Here is a 15,290-nt window from a genome sequence, read left to right as displayed (position 1 = left end):
AAACAATGTGTTCAACTGAACTATTGTGGGATGGGTCTGTAATAAATTCCAGTGTGTTTTTAATAAACACACATTTTGAGTCATTATGCAGTATGTGTGGTAAAGCAACTTTTATAGATTTTTGCATGCTTGCTCTTCTATATTCTGTTGTGATAAATAAGTTTTGTAAATTAGCCCTAGTGAGAGCTGTCAGTGGCCCAGTACAATTGCCCTGCCTCCCTTTCCTAAAACAGAATTCCAGGAATTATCTTTATTACCAATTTACAGTTGGTCAAGTTCAACACAGTGTAATTATCCATATCTTGTATCAGGAGGGACTGGGGATGGAAAACTACTGTAATAACCCATGTTACATACAGTTAAATAAGCATGATCTTCCAGGTCCTGCTTGAGTGGCTTCCTCTCTGCACACTGAGCATCTTTTCCTGCGACTTTGGACATCAGAGTCGCATGACAAGTGGTACCCTGTGATTCCCAATGATGACCGTTCATATCTGTGCGACTTCAAAATAGTCCCTGTACTACTTTGGTCTGACTTTGATGCGAGTTGAGGGCCATAGACCTCAAATTTACACAGGCATTCTCTGAAATTGCAGTAAAATCGCGCTTTTAAGTCGCAGCAGTGTGAAAGGGGTCTGAAACAGAACCTGGAAGATGGCAGTTAGCATTGTATGTAGCATGGGCTACTACAGTGGTTTTCAGTCTCCCCAGCTGCCTTCCAGAAATAAGATATGGATAATTACATCACGCCAAGCTGGACCATGGTGAGTTGACAATAAAGATAATTCCTTGAGTTGCACTTTACCGGCTGTTGAACTACTATATCAAACGCATATGAAAAGGACAGGACCTGTACAGCTTTTAATCATTGAGAGTTCAGTGAACTCGAAGGTTTATTGGGAACTTCTGTCAATGAAAGTTGGGATGTATGTGTGTGATCCAAAATTCAAAAGAAGTTGGGCCACGCACAAAGCCTGATTTATATTTCCTGGGAGTATGCACTACAAAAAAATGGGCACTTCAGTTTGTGTAAAAACCCTTTATTCATTATAAGTGAATCCCATCACCAAAAAATGCCTTTTCCTTTGCCTTTTCCAAAAGAAGACGCCTGTACTGATCAGAGAATGTTTAGCTTTCTTGTACATTTTTAAAGTAAAAAAGAATGGGTACAATGGCAGCGTAATATTCTACTTCTGCAACCACTTTAGCAAAAAGACACATGTTTGCGGAGTGGCTTATATCATCAAATGTTTACAATACCTTGTAATATACAACACTTAAAACAGGAAAAAAAACTTGTGTAAAAAAAACATTTTTACTTGTTTGGATGTAACCTAATGCCCTAATATGCCCCCCCCAGCTGACACTTGGTCATGTTGGTTTTTACGTCAGTCATTGGGTCCTGACAATGGAATGCAGTTTAGCTATTTCACATCATACCCTCAAGTTCCAAGACCATCCTTCTCAGGCAAGATATCTGCCCATCTATGGCCTCCTTCAGGTGATTTTTGAGCCTTAGGAGGTATTGCCACAAATGCCCAGACAGTTTAAGTTAAGTTTTTTTTTAAGGAGAAAAGGGTTTCTGAACCCCCAGTAAACTCCACTCTGTGATTATTTTTTTTTTGCAAATGCTTTTCAGTTAACTGACCTTGCAGGCATCACTTTTTGACATGTACAGCCTTGGTGCAATGACCTTGGAATTTTAACCACCGTCTGTTGAAATGTCACTTGCAGATACGCAATAATAATAATAATGTAATAGTCCATTGTACATCTAGAGTTGCTGGATTAAAGTACAGATACAGCCATTATTTCACAAACTGCATACAGCAGTTTCAGGCTAGTTGGCTGTCAAAGCAGTGTATATACACCATGACCTTTATGAGGTAGGGCTTATGGACCAAAACAATAAATCACAGACAAATGATTGTAAGATGGGTTAAAGGGACTACCCCCACCACCACTGCCTTCAAGAAAACAAAATGTAATTTCCAGCTTCCAGGCCTTTGTATGTGCAAACACAGGTTCGGTTTCAGACTGAATTCCGTGTATATACTAAGACTGCTTGATATTTCTATATGTAGATTAACAAAGCTAAACTATTATAATATAAATTAATGTTATTATATTTTATTTATATACTAATGTATTTTTATTCTCAACTGAAGGTCAAAAACCCAAATCTTATGGCTCTTCTGAGGCGTAAAGTAAGGCTTGCCCAACCATATGCTGGAGTTTTTCTCAAGAGAGATGACAAGTAAGTATGAAATAGCTTTGTAGAACAGGGGTGGGCAAATTTAGATAGAATTCAGAACCAGTCATTACATTTATCTAATTTAAAATCAATAGTAAAGGACCACGTTAATTAGGTACCAGCTACAGATTAGAAAATGGCATTCTCTTCATCTAGATCAGTGGTTCTCAACTCCTGTCCTCGGGACCCACTAACGGGCCAGATTTTAAGTATTTCCTTGGGGAGATGCAGACTAGAATACTGCAATCACTGAGCAGCAATTTAATATCACCTGTGATGTATTTCAGTTATCTCGCAAACCTGGCCTGTTAGTGGGTTCTGAGGACAGGAGTTGAAAACCGCTGTTCTATTGTCATAAGATGTTCGTATTGGTATTACGTATACGTACAAATATATTTCAGAAATAACTGTCTGAATTTTTGTTAACCTTAAAGTGGAATTCCAGTGAGTGTGAGTGTCTGTTTATTAACAGTCAGCAGCTACACTTTTTGTAGCTGCTGACTTTTAATTGGGTGGAACTCCTCTTTATAGTAGTTCTAAAAATAAATTACTTACAAGGACTTGCAGTGGCAAATGACACAAAACCTATATGAAGAAATGGCCTGTAACTGTACAAGTAAAAAAACCTAGTGTGTGCAATTCAGTCTGGGCCACAGGGAGGCAGGGGGATCCAGCCTAGACATCGCAGAGGTCCCAAATGTGCTGTAGAGATATAAGAAATCATTCAAAAGACAAAAAAAAAAAAAAAAGGAAGAGAACTTTGTGTGTGGAGTTGACAAGCCTGGTGCTAGCCTTATTTTAGTAAGGCCAAATAGATGTGTTTTATTGTGAAGAGAGCATGGCATAAGAAACCAACACTTGGGTGCCTTGCAGGGTCAATTTCTCAAGGCAACATAGTAACAAAATTATATAAATAAATATGTATTGTGGGGTTTTTTTTTTCATCCGTCAGCAAAGCTTATTTTTTGTTTTTTCTTTTTTGTTTTTGTTTTTTTTTCCTGTCGAATAATAGTAATGAGTCAGATTTGGTTGGAAGCCTGGATGAAATCTACCAAACTGGTACGTTTGTTCAGATTCATGAGATGCAGGACATGGAAGACAAGCTGCGAATGATTGTCATGGGTCATAGGAGGTATGTGTTTTGATGCAGATATTGGTACTCACTACTGTTTAATGATCCACAAAGAACTTGATCCTTCTAGAAGAAGCACATATTGAATTATAAAACCTTTGTAGGAAGCATTATTGTTTCCTTTTTTTAAATGTTTTGTATAATGGTTGATACAAACCAGCGATAACTTATTTGTTAGCAGGGCCTGGTGGGCTAAGGCGTTCTCTGCATTCATATAGATTCAGACTAGAATACTGCAATTACTGAGCAGCAAATTGTATCACTTGTGATGTATTTCAATCATCTTGCAAACCTGGCCTGTCGGTGGGTCCTGAGGACAGGAGTTTAGAACCACTAATATAGATACTCCCAACAGTGAGCCCTAAATTCCTTGTCCTAATTTCCAACGTTTTTCATGTATACCTGGGCGAAAATCTGTCTCATTAGGTTGCCCGGGATTCCAGATGCAAGGGGTAATAAACACACAGAAAAGGTTATACTTTGTTAAATGAGAAGCAACCTGAGTTAAAAATAATTGGTAAATGTCCAACTGTGTAATAATTTAATGCCATTAGACCCTACAGAGCTGAAGGAATATGAAATATGTGAGTAATATTTCTACCCTGGGATCTAGCCATGTATTGTGACTATTCATTCTTTCTGCTCCTGGCATCACCTGTGAGGATTTGGCTGTGTACTTCAGTTTTGGATTTGGCATAATCAGAATCTTTCATGAAGCAAGCTGCTTTCAGCCTCTAAGGGCATGTGTCAATGCGCTTTTGTACGCATCAAGCAGGTTTTGGATCCTCATACAAGTCTATGAGAATGCAAAGCCCTTCTAGAGCAGGTCAAATGCACTTTTTACTTCTGAATGAGCTCGGAAGTGTCAAAAATAGATGTCAAACTGATGCCATTGCCACAAGCCAAAAGCCTATCGATACAGGCCCTAATACAAGCAGCTATTCTTGAGTTGCATGCTGAAGGCAAGACCACATAGCTTTACTGTAAGTGATCATACAGTATAGTGTCCATGAATCCACTTGTTAAAGGCTGGTGAAAGCAATTAGTCAGTTTAAAGAATTTCAGTTTTCATGATTATACAGATGTTCAACTAGCTGAGGCTGCTGGAGACTTTTTACTATATTTGGAATAAAACAAAAATTTTCAGATTGTGCTTTGAAAATATATAAAAAGTCTAATGTGAATAAAAAGAATTGAATCATTACTTCTAATATGCAGGATCCACATCAATAAGCAGCTAGATATTGAAGCTGACGATCAAAAGCCTGATGAGAAAGCAGATGGGAAAAAGAGACGAAGAAGTTCAGCAACCAGGAACACAAATGAGGTTGACAAGAGAGAGCAAGTTGTTGTGGATCCAAACTCCCCGCCAGGAGTCCTTATGGTCGAGGTAGACAATGTGGCGCATGAGGAATTCCAGATCAATGAGGAAGTGAAAGTAAGAACATGATTTGCATTGTGTTTTTTTTAATTCATATATTGTAGTCTTAAGATGGCTGCTGATGGCCAACATGCTGAGTTTTGTGCATTAGCAATTTATATCTATAATGTGAAAAACATTCACACTGCACTCACGGTTACATGATCGTTCATGCTTTTGGGGGATTTATTTGAGATGTGCAAAGAGAGATCACACAAACGCTTAAATATGTATAACATTTAATTAACGACAGATACAGGTGACAAACGTTAATAGTACTGAGAAATGTAATAAGAATACTTGGCTATAGATTCCTTTTCGCCAAGGGTCCCCCATCTTACGGCTTGACAAAGATTATCTAAACCAGGCACATGCATTTACACAGCCCTGGGACAAAACTAACTATTCCAAGCTTTGGCTGTGGTATATACACAACTAGTTGGTTACATCTGACCAACCCCCCTTGAAAGCAACATTACCTTTTGGCTGGGTTCACACTGATACTACACAACAGTCATACCACTGTCATCCTACTTTGCTCTGCGACATCAGTCTTACTTCAGTCCTACTTCAGTCCTACATTGGTCCTACATCCATCTGACTTGAATGAACAGGATACTACTTTGATCCGACTTTGTAATAGTACGACTTGTTCTTTGACCAATCAAAACAATCCCAGTGTGACATAAATTCCTTTTGCTGCTGTAATCACCATGTCACAAGTCGGATGGTTAGGACGAGGATCCTACTTTTATCCGACTTCAGTGATATTCAATGTGCTGAAGTAGGACCAAAGTCGGACCAAAGTAGTGCAGGGAGCATTTTCAAAGTCGGACCGACTTGTGTCGGACCAGTTAAGACGGCTCTCATAGGGAAACAGACTTAAAAAAAAGTTCTGCCAACAACCTTTTTAGGCGTTTTGAACTGCATCCAATTTGCATGACTTGTGAACCAAACAGGCTTTCTATGGATCCGATTCATATATATGCGGTGCAGCGGCAGTGCAAATTTAAAGAGTCCTATGTTTTTTCTAAGCACTACTGTGCGTCTCAGATATGAATTCCAGGCTCATTATCTTCTATGGGAACACATTACACATTAGTTTTGAACGCAAATTCAAGTCAGTTCAATGAGAAAACAACCCTAGGTCTGGTATGGATTTTGAGGGAAACCCCACGCCAACATTTTTATATTTTTAAGAAAATGGTGTGGGGGACCTTCCTAAAATCCATACCAGACTGTTATCCAAGCATGCAGCCTGGCAGGCCAGGAGAGGAGGGGACGAGCCATACCACATGTGTAAGACTTTTCCACAGCCTGGCCACTTACAGAGGCCCAACATGCAGGTAGCACAGTCAGTGTTCTTGGAGCATGAATTACACATTTAGTTTCCTGACTACCTATCACAATTTTGAAGGCCCTGAATCACCAGGACAGTGGAATTACCCACAAAATGACCCAATTTTGGAAAGCAAACGCCCCAATGTATATTCTATGAGGAATAAAGGGTCTTTAGAACATGTCATTTTTTTCCCACAAGTTTATGGAAAATGTGGAAAGAAAATGAAAACTTTTTTTTTTTTTTTTACAAAGTTGTCAAATTATAAGGTTTCTAAAACCTAGCATGAACATAGCAAAAATTACAATCCAAAATACATTCTGCTACTCTTCCTGAGTATGGTGATACCACATGTTTGAGACTTTTCCACAGCCTGGCCACATACAGAGGCCCAACATTCAAGTAGCACCATCAGGCATTCTAAAGGCATAAATTACACATTTTATTTCCTGACAACCTATCACATTTTGAAGCCTCCTGAGCCTCTTTGTTAGGATTCTGTCATCCTCAGTTTCCTACTGGCTCAAACTCTCTATCCGAGACTGAAGGAGAGAGTTCCCCGCTACTCTTGTCTGACGTACTCTGGAGTACATGGAAAGCCTCTTTGCTGCTGAATCATTTTTTAGCCATGTTGACAGATTACTGGGACAGATGTGTCAGATGTGTGAGAGATGTTTATCACTGGGGCAGATGTGCGCCAGATGATCACACGGACGGATGTTAACTGTCACACATCTGTCCCAGTGGTTTTTCACTGTGTTGGGACACTAGCTGGGTGACCAGTGTGTAAAAAAAACAGCTCATACACACTGATCTCTGGATTGCACCACAGATCCGCTCTCCTTCTCCTCCCTGACAGGCTCTGTGTGAGGAGAAGGAAAGCCGATCGCCTGGCAACGGCTGTCTATTTACATGATGGCTGTTATTGCACACAGCCATAATGCGATAAGGACGGCCAATCACAGAGCCCTCCTGCCGATTGGAGATGTGCCATGTCCGGGGGAGACAAGTGCATTGGACTTGCGCGCCTGCGCGATCCCGCTCCTTCTGAGGGACATTCAGGAATGTCCACTCAAAAGGACGAAATGCCCACCCAGCCGTTTATATGCAGTTGTACTACATACAATGTAGTAGTTAAGAACCTTTAAGATGAAAGCCACTTTTAAACCCAAGGTTAAGGGATAAAAGCACTTGATTCTAAACAAATCTTAATTTTCCTCCAGTTCTCATTGTTGAATACATCAGTTCTTTACAAATGTACCTATTTACTGCACAGGACAAAGCACAGTGTTCACAACCTGTAATGCTCATATCGGCCTTGGGAATCTGGTACACAGTTGTGAGGTTCCAGACATAGAGAATAATGGTATTTGCTTGGAACATGTGCTAAAGGGAAGATGGGGACTGTGTAAATTGGCCATTATTCAGTATGGCTTTAGCTGTACTTGGCACCAGGCATGCCCTTGATTTTCAAGGATGAGAAAATACAGGCATTGGTAAACACTATAAAATCCTGCTCAGGCCAGATGGTGAAAATATGCATTTCTAAAGGACAGAAATATGAAATCGACTTTATTTATACAGAGGTGTGGAGGTTATTTGTTTTAAGTGGAAGTAATCTTTGATTTACAGGACAAAGTGGTTTTATGTATTTAATGTCCTTTTTGTCTTTCTTAGGCTCTCACTGCTGAAATAGTGAAAACTATCCGTGATATAATTGCTTTGAATCCACTATACAGGTATGAATTAGACATTATGCTGTGTTTAACTGTTGCCTTACTTAAAGTGAAAGTTTAGTCAGAAAATTAAGTTATGCTAGATCACTTCAGGCTGGCACCATTTGCAGGTATAGCTATGTAAAACATTTAAAAATAATTGCCTATACTGTTTGAAAACCGTAATGCACTGCACATGCTCAGTTGCTCTTTATTTTTAGGCACTGCCGAGTTTGTAGTGGCTGAGCTGCTGACAGCCTTAAGGCTGAATTCACACTTGAATGTATCGGTTTCAGGCAGAAAGTCGACGATTTTTGCTGCGATTTTGTACAGGTTAAAAGGTCACCAATGTAAAAAGTAGAAAACGCCTGTAATCTGCCAAAAAAGAAGCTCCTGTACAATTTTGAGCAGCGGGTGTTTTGCTTCGGGTGACAGAACGCTCAGATGTGAACGGGTGCTATTGAAATTAATGGGATTTGTCTTGTTGGGCATTTTTAGAGCTGAGGCTTACAGCAGAAAAACGCCTAGGTGTGAACAGAGCCTAAAGCGGAATTGAACCCTCCTATCTTTTACAGCCAAGGAAGCTGCTTCTGTTTGATCTGCAACTGCCATGATTGCTGTACATTTAATCCGTTATGACGCAAGCCATTTGATGGTTTGACAGTTTGGTTGAGAACACAAGCAAATGTGACATTCAGCAATCCCGGCATTCCAGGAATGTGACTGTTTTTTGAAACAATTAAATTGATGGGTTTAGTTATGCTTTATAATTTACTGCTGTTCACTCTGGGCTTGAGTAAAATGGCAGCATCCAGCAAGAAGAAACAGGAGCAATGCTAGAGGCAATTTACAGCACGCACTGATTTTGGTAACATAATTAAAGCTGAACTTTACCCGTAAACAACTTGCATCTTGATGGAGGCTGTCATTTTGCTGAAGCCCAGAGTCCCCAAACAGCAGTAAATCATAAAGTGGAACTAAACTTATTTATTTAAAGGTTTCAAACAAAACAGTTACATTCTTGGAATATAGGGCTTGCCAACTGTCACATTTGCTTTTGTCCTTAAAGTGGTGTTCCGGCCAAAATTATTCTTTTTAAATAAAAATACCCCTATAATACACAAGCTTAATGTATTCTAGTAAAGTTAGTCTGTAAACTAAGGTCTGTTTTGTTAGTTTATAGCAGTAGTTTGTTATTTTATAAACTTACAGCAGACCGTGGCCATCTTAAGTGTGGGCATCTGAAGCCAGACTGTATTTCTTCCTGGATCTCATCCTTGCAGATCTCGCACATGCTCAGTGCAGCACAAGCAGTGTAATAGGTTTCAGGTCAGGTTTCCATAGCAACAGCAGTGTCAGAGGAAGTTACCGCCCCTTCCCAGAAGGCATTGCAAAAAGGAAATGATGCGATGGGCCATGGCCAGGGAGGAGGAAGTGAAAAATGAATACAGCAGATATACAGTAGGTGCTGAGAAAAAAAAGAAAAAAATAACCAATTCGTTTACAGTGCACAGTTTAGTGAGGGATGCTGAAGAGTTGTAAAAGTGGATGGAACTCCACTTTAACCAAACTGTCAAACCATCAAATGGCTGGTGTCATAACTGATCACATGTGCAACACCATGGCAGTTGTAGTTTAACTACTTCAATAAAGGCCACTTGTACCTTCTTTTCTGCCTAGACCAATTTTCAGCTTTCAGTGCTCTCACACTTTGAACGAAAATTACTCAGTCATGCTACACTGTACCCAAACAAATGTGTCGTGTCATTTCTTTCACACAAATAGAGCTTTCTTTTGGTGCAATAAATAAAAAAAGACTGGGAATCTTGGGAAAAAATGCATTTTTCTTTGTTTCTGTCATAAAATTTAGCAAATTTGTAATTTTTCTTTATAAATTCTGGCCAAAATTTATACTGCTACATATCTTTGGTAAAAAAATAACCCAAATCCAGGTATATTATTTGGTCTTTGCCTAGGTTCACACTGAGTGCAGGATTGAAATGGTGCGAGTTCAGCTGAACTCGCACCACTTCATTCCCGTGCATCAGTCCCGATTCCGGCAGCGATTTCAGAGACATCTGTGCAGGTTTCTGCACAGATGTGAATGGAAATCGCACTCTGAAATCACAAAAAGTAGTACAAAAACTACTTTTTGAAATCAGTGCGGCAGCAATAGTAATTATCCATGCTGCAGGCAGGAATATTGTCTATCGTCAGTACAAGGATATTGTCAGCACAGCCAAAGCATTTGTCCATAGCAATCGTCCAGGCAGAGACAGTCATAGACAGCCATAATATTGGTCCTGGTACCTGGTTACCTGCAGACACTCTATTTATTGTACCGCTCTCCAGCCCTTCATAAACATGCTGCCTCTGTGGTCATTGAAAGCCAACCCCCCCCCCCCCAAATGACACCAGACACATGTTCACATGTTGGCTTTTCAATGGGACCTTGTCGTCTTTAAACCTCAACTGTAGTGTCATTGTGGCTGGTGGACATCATATACACATTTCTGCTATCATTCCAGCTCAAGGCCAGCATTTTATTGCTTTTTCTCCCCTTTGCAGTTTTTCACTAGAGATTGTGGGAAGCCCTTCCTGTTCTTTCTGGAGGTTCCCCAGGCCAGGGTTTTAGAACAGTATAGGTGTTTGAAAAAGGGCAAGCTGGTGTAATAGTTATCCAGGTATATGTGATAACCTTTGTTTAGCAGTGGGTATGCCAGGTCCCATACAATTTTTCCAGTTGTGCCCATATAGACCAGGTACTGTGACTCTCTCACAAAGCTTGTAAAATGTTACTCCGTATCTGGCCCTTTTGCTAGGATTATATTGTTTTATTTCCAGCTGGCCTGAACAGGGTACCAGGGACTCATCCACACATATATTTATCATAATTTGGATGATATTCGGGAGGGCACTGGGTGTTGTCACTGAAATGAAGGAAGCACATTGTTATTTCATATCAGGACCTGGACATTACGGCAGAATAAATGGGCATGTGGTGGATGGGGTTGGTTTTGTAAGCCCTATGTTTATGGTGAGGCCCATAAACAATTTGAACTCCTCCAATGTCAAATTTCTCCACTCAAACAGAGGGGCAGATGATGATTGGGGATTATTTGCCATATGCTGCTGGGCATATAGATTGGTCTGGTCCAAGATAAATTGCAGCAAAGTGTCGGGCAAAAATAGATAAAAGCAATCAATTTCTGAGAAATTTTGGGTATTGGCCTGCACACCTGGCTGTGCGGTGAAAGAGGGAATACTTGCTGACTCCTAGTCGGAAGGCAGCCATGTTGGGTTGGCAAGACCATCTTGGAGGTATGTAGCGGCCCTGGCTCTTGGGGGACGTGACACTCCAGTGCTGGTAGTTGGGGGGGATTTGAAGTTCCTGTGCTGGTACTTGGGCGTGATACTGCAGCGCTGGTACGGGGCCTGGGCATTTGTTCCCGGGGCCTATCGCTGGCGGCAGCGCTGGTACTGGACCTGGGAATTTGTTCTCGGGGCCTATTGCTGGCGGCAACGCTGGTACTGGACAAAAAATCTATTTGGAGCTGATGCTAGAGACAATGGAAGCCAACAGAATGGCTTCTATGCCTCCGGCTGTGGTGACTATCGAGTTACTACTCACCCAGCAAGTTATGATCAACAGACTTGGGGTTTTCCCAAGCCCAACCAAGGAGTCAAAAGGGTGATAGAACTAAGAGAGGAACTAGAGGGGGGGGGGGGGGGGAGATGTGCTCAGTCCCAAACGAAAAAGGACATAAAGGGGAATGGCATTTCTAACTTGAGCTCCCAAGATCTTACGGATGCGGAAATTAGAGTATTGGATAGAGGCCTCAAGATCGCTCCACCCCAAAAACTGAATAAATTCCATACGTATATGGACATTCATAGATATGTCCGTAAACTTAATGTTCAAAGATATTTGGTATCCAATCCCATTTATCCTAATAGAGCTTTCACTACTGCTTTTTTGCATTCTGGTCCAGCCAGTGCCTCACTGTTCAATCCCCCTGGTACCCTTCCTCCAGTTTTGAAGGTTTTCAATGATTTGGCGTTGAAAGACTTAGAGAATGTGAAAATCAAGTCTGTTAGAATAAAAAAGGATTTGGAACTGGGTATGGATTCTTTATGTACAAACAGGAACCTTGTCATTCGTCCTGCAGATAAGGGTGGGGGGATTGTTATTTTGGACAGAAAGGATTATATGCAAGAAATGCATAGGATAGTTGGGGATGTTGACACTTATACCCCCTTACCTTCTAATCCTAATGACAAATACAAGGGAATTCTGGAGAAAATTCTGAACAAGGGCTTTGATTTAAATATTCTTAATAAAAAGAAGAGAAGGTGTTTTTGGTGCCTAAGGCACCAAGGATTCCCATCATATATTATCTGTCTAAGGTGCACAAGAGTCTGACCTTGCCCCCCGGGGCGTCCAATAGTTGCATCGACTCTGTCACTTCTCTTTGCAGCCTCTATTGCGTATGATGCCATCTTATATCAAGGATACGAGACAGGTTATTAATATGCTATCAGAACTTAAACCTCATGAGGGGATGTGGTTGGTTACTGCATTGTATACAGTGATTCCAACTTGCCTTTAATACAGATTGCCTTCATTATGGAGTTGTTGGAATATGCTACCTCTCATAACTTTTTTGGTTCGATGGCCATTTTTTCCGCCAGGGTAGGGGTTTCGCCATGGGGGCCAAATAAGCCCCCAGTTTGGCAAACCTCTTCATGGCCCAGTGGGAGGAGAACGTCGTCTATGCCCAGCCAGGACCACAAGCGGTCTTGTGGGCCCGCTATATTGATGACGTCCTCCTATGGGATGGGGACGAATCAGACCTTTCTGATTTTATGTATACCCTCAATGGCAACAATAGAGGCATTCATCTCAATTATGAAGTTAGTCGCGAGACAATTCATTTTTTACATCTCACTATCTCTGTCACCGGATCACACGCATGCCGTGTTTGAATGGGCGATGTCATATGACGTCCAGCCAGAATGTGAGCCAGACGTCCTATGACATCCAGTCAGAAAGTGAGCCACTCTGCCCCTCCGTCATTTGACGGTGGAGCAGGTGGCAACTGGTTAAACAGAAGCAGTGTATTAAACAGTATAGGTACTCTATTTTTAATGTTTTACATAGCTTTACCTGCAAAATTGGCCAGTCTGAAGTGATCTAGCAGGACTTAATTTTCTGACTAAGGTTCCACTTTAATGTTGAATGTATGGGGGGGGGGGGGGGGGGGTTGTAGCCACTGGGATTGTGTATGAAACTGACACACACCCGGTACTGGCACCCGCCACGCCATGTTTTCCAGGATTCGCTTGCCCATCTGTGGGCCCAGGCAGATCTAACATCTGCTAGTGTTTTGGGGCACCTTGGAAGATGGGACACAGTACTATATGTACATTGTCATATCAGGAACTAAATGTAAAAAAAAAAGTAGTGATATTCCTTCTTTAAGGTTTCTACAGACTCTAAATATTAAACACATGCTAAATGATCTTTCTTAGATTATTGCCCAAAAATTCTTGTTTTTGTCAGGTAAAATGTGCAATTATTTTGCTTTGAAGGAGGAAGTGGTAGTACTGTGCATCTCTCTCTCTCTCTCTCTCTCTCTCTCTCTCTCTCTCTCTCTCTCTCTCTCTCTCTCTCTCTCTCTCTCTCTCTCTCTCTCTCTCTCTCTCTCTCTCTCTCTCTCTCTCTCTCTCTCTCTCTCTCTCTCTCTCTCTCTCTCTCTCTCTCTCTCTCTCTCTCTCTCTCTCTCTCTCTCTCTCTCTCTCTCTCTCTCTCTCTCTCTCTCTCTCGTAGATGGGTTGTTACTAGTTTTAATTGCTGAGTTCAGTCCGTGATCTTGGCTTTCAATCTTGCATAGTTCAGCTGAGTGAAGCACAATCCTGCTACAGCTAATCCATGTACATGGGCAGCAGCTTAGAGCATTGTATGTGTTGTACTTTTACAGTAAAAGATATGGTCATGATATGCATTCTTGAAATTTGCTGTTTTCTTTCCTGTTATCTATGTAAGGGAATCTGTAATGCAGATGATGCAAGCTGGACAGAGAGTGGTGGACAACCCTATTTACCTAAGTGACATGGGTGCCGCACTGACTGGGGCCGATTCCCATGAACTGCAGGATGTGTTAGAAGAAACCAATGTAAGTAGAGGTGATGAAACCTTGATTAAATGCACACAGTGATCAATTAAAAGCATTTTTATATTGGTAAACAAAAATTAAGTGATGTTTTAGTCTTTGCATGACACTTGTTCGGGTATTTTTATCACATAAGCAATCCTTAAAGTTTGTGGGCTTTTTTTCTTCTACAGATCCCAAAACGCCTGTACAAATCTCTTTCATTGTTAAAGAAAGAATTTGAACTAAGCAAGCTACAACAGCGTCTGGGCCGAGAGGTAATTAAAGAAAAAAAATACTTTTAGTGATTGCATGGCCAGCAAGACCTTAATGTGTCTCCTCCGATATTTATATCTAAATGTAAAATGTTACTTCAAAGGCCATATGTGGCATAGATTATCCATCCGGAATGGGTCAATGTGGTACAACAAGTAACCTGTTATATTACAGTGCTATATTGCAATACCAAATATTTTGTAATTTAAAAAAACTGCTCACATTGTTGAATATGAAATACTGTATGCATTAAAATAATGCCAGTTCATTTTGAACATATGAAAAAATTAGGATATGTATAAAAAACCATAATCAAAGCAGACACAAAGGGCAGCTAAAAGTATAAGCAAGCTTGAATTCTCCTAACACCAAGCTTGGTCTTGCAACTTCCTAAATGTCTGTTGTTGTACATTAATGTCTGAGTTTATCCTAAATGACAAACATGAAAAATCAGCACAGGGGACATACACTCTTTTTGGTTTAGGAGAAATGTTAGTCCAGTCTTGTGACAATATTGTTGTTTCTGGTGCCTTGTAGGTTGAAGAGAAGATCAAACAAACGCATAGAAAGTATCTCCTACAAGAACAGCTAAAGATTATCAAGAAAGAGCTTGGCCTGGAAAAAGAAGACAAGGATGCTATTGAGGAAAAGTTTAGAGAGCGTTTAAAAGACCTCACAGTTCCTAAACATGTCATGGAGGTCATTGATGAAGAGCTTAGCAAATTGGGACTACTTGACAACCATTCCTCTGAATTCAAGTGAGAAACAGATATTGTCTCCTACTTCAGGATAGACCGAGGCTCAAAATTTAAACTCCTGAGCTACTTGCCAGGCCTTAAGAGTTATTCGCCACCAGTTGCACTCCACACACCTAAAGTAAATTTTTCAGAGTGTGTGCGGTATGCCAAAGATACACAACTGGTTAAATATTGGTGATCTTTTAACATTTTTTTTTTTTTGCTAAAATTTGAAGGAAGGGAAATTGAATGTGTTGTCCATGAG

The 15,290-nt window shown here is 40.6% G+C and overlaps 1 protein-coding gene across 1 annotated transcript in view; it reads left to right on the top strand.

Annotated features, from left to right (window-relative positions):
* The window catches only part of LONP1 (lon peptidase 1, mitochondrial), a 42,202-nt gene that overhangs the window by 5,406 nt on the left and 21,506 nt on the right, over window positions 1–15,290 (top strand). Inside the window, exons 2-8 of the mRNA XM_073598900.1 lie at window positions 2,169–2,257; window positions 3,267–3,386; window positions 4,605–4,824; window positions 7,823–7,884; window positions 13,907–14,036; window positions 14,207–14,290; window positions 14,826–15,046. Coding sequence (XP_073455001.1) covers window positions 2,169–2,257; window positions 3,267–3,386; window positions 4,605–4,824; window positions 7,823–7,884; window positions 13,907–14,036; window positions 14,207–14,290; window positions 14,826–15,046 — 926 coding nt within the window. The remainder of the gene's footprint in view (window positions 1–2,168; window positions 2,258–3,266; window positions 3,387–4,604; window positions 4,825–7,822; window positions 7,885–13,906; window positions 14,037–14,206; window positions 14,291–14,825; window positions 15,047–15,290) is intronic.

Source organism: Aquarana catesbeiana, linkage group LG01 (genome assembly GCF_042186555.1).
Source record: "Aquarana catesbeiana isolate 2022-GZ linkage group LG01, ASM4218655v1, whole genome shotgun sequence".
NCBI classification, from domain to species: Eukaryota; Metazoa; Chordata; class Amphibia; order Anura; family Ranidae; genus Aquarana; species Aquarana catesbeiana.
The sequence above is the reverse complement of the archived record's forward strand: the minus strand, read 5'-3'. Positions and strand labels throughout refer to the sequence as shown.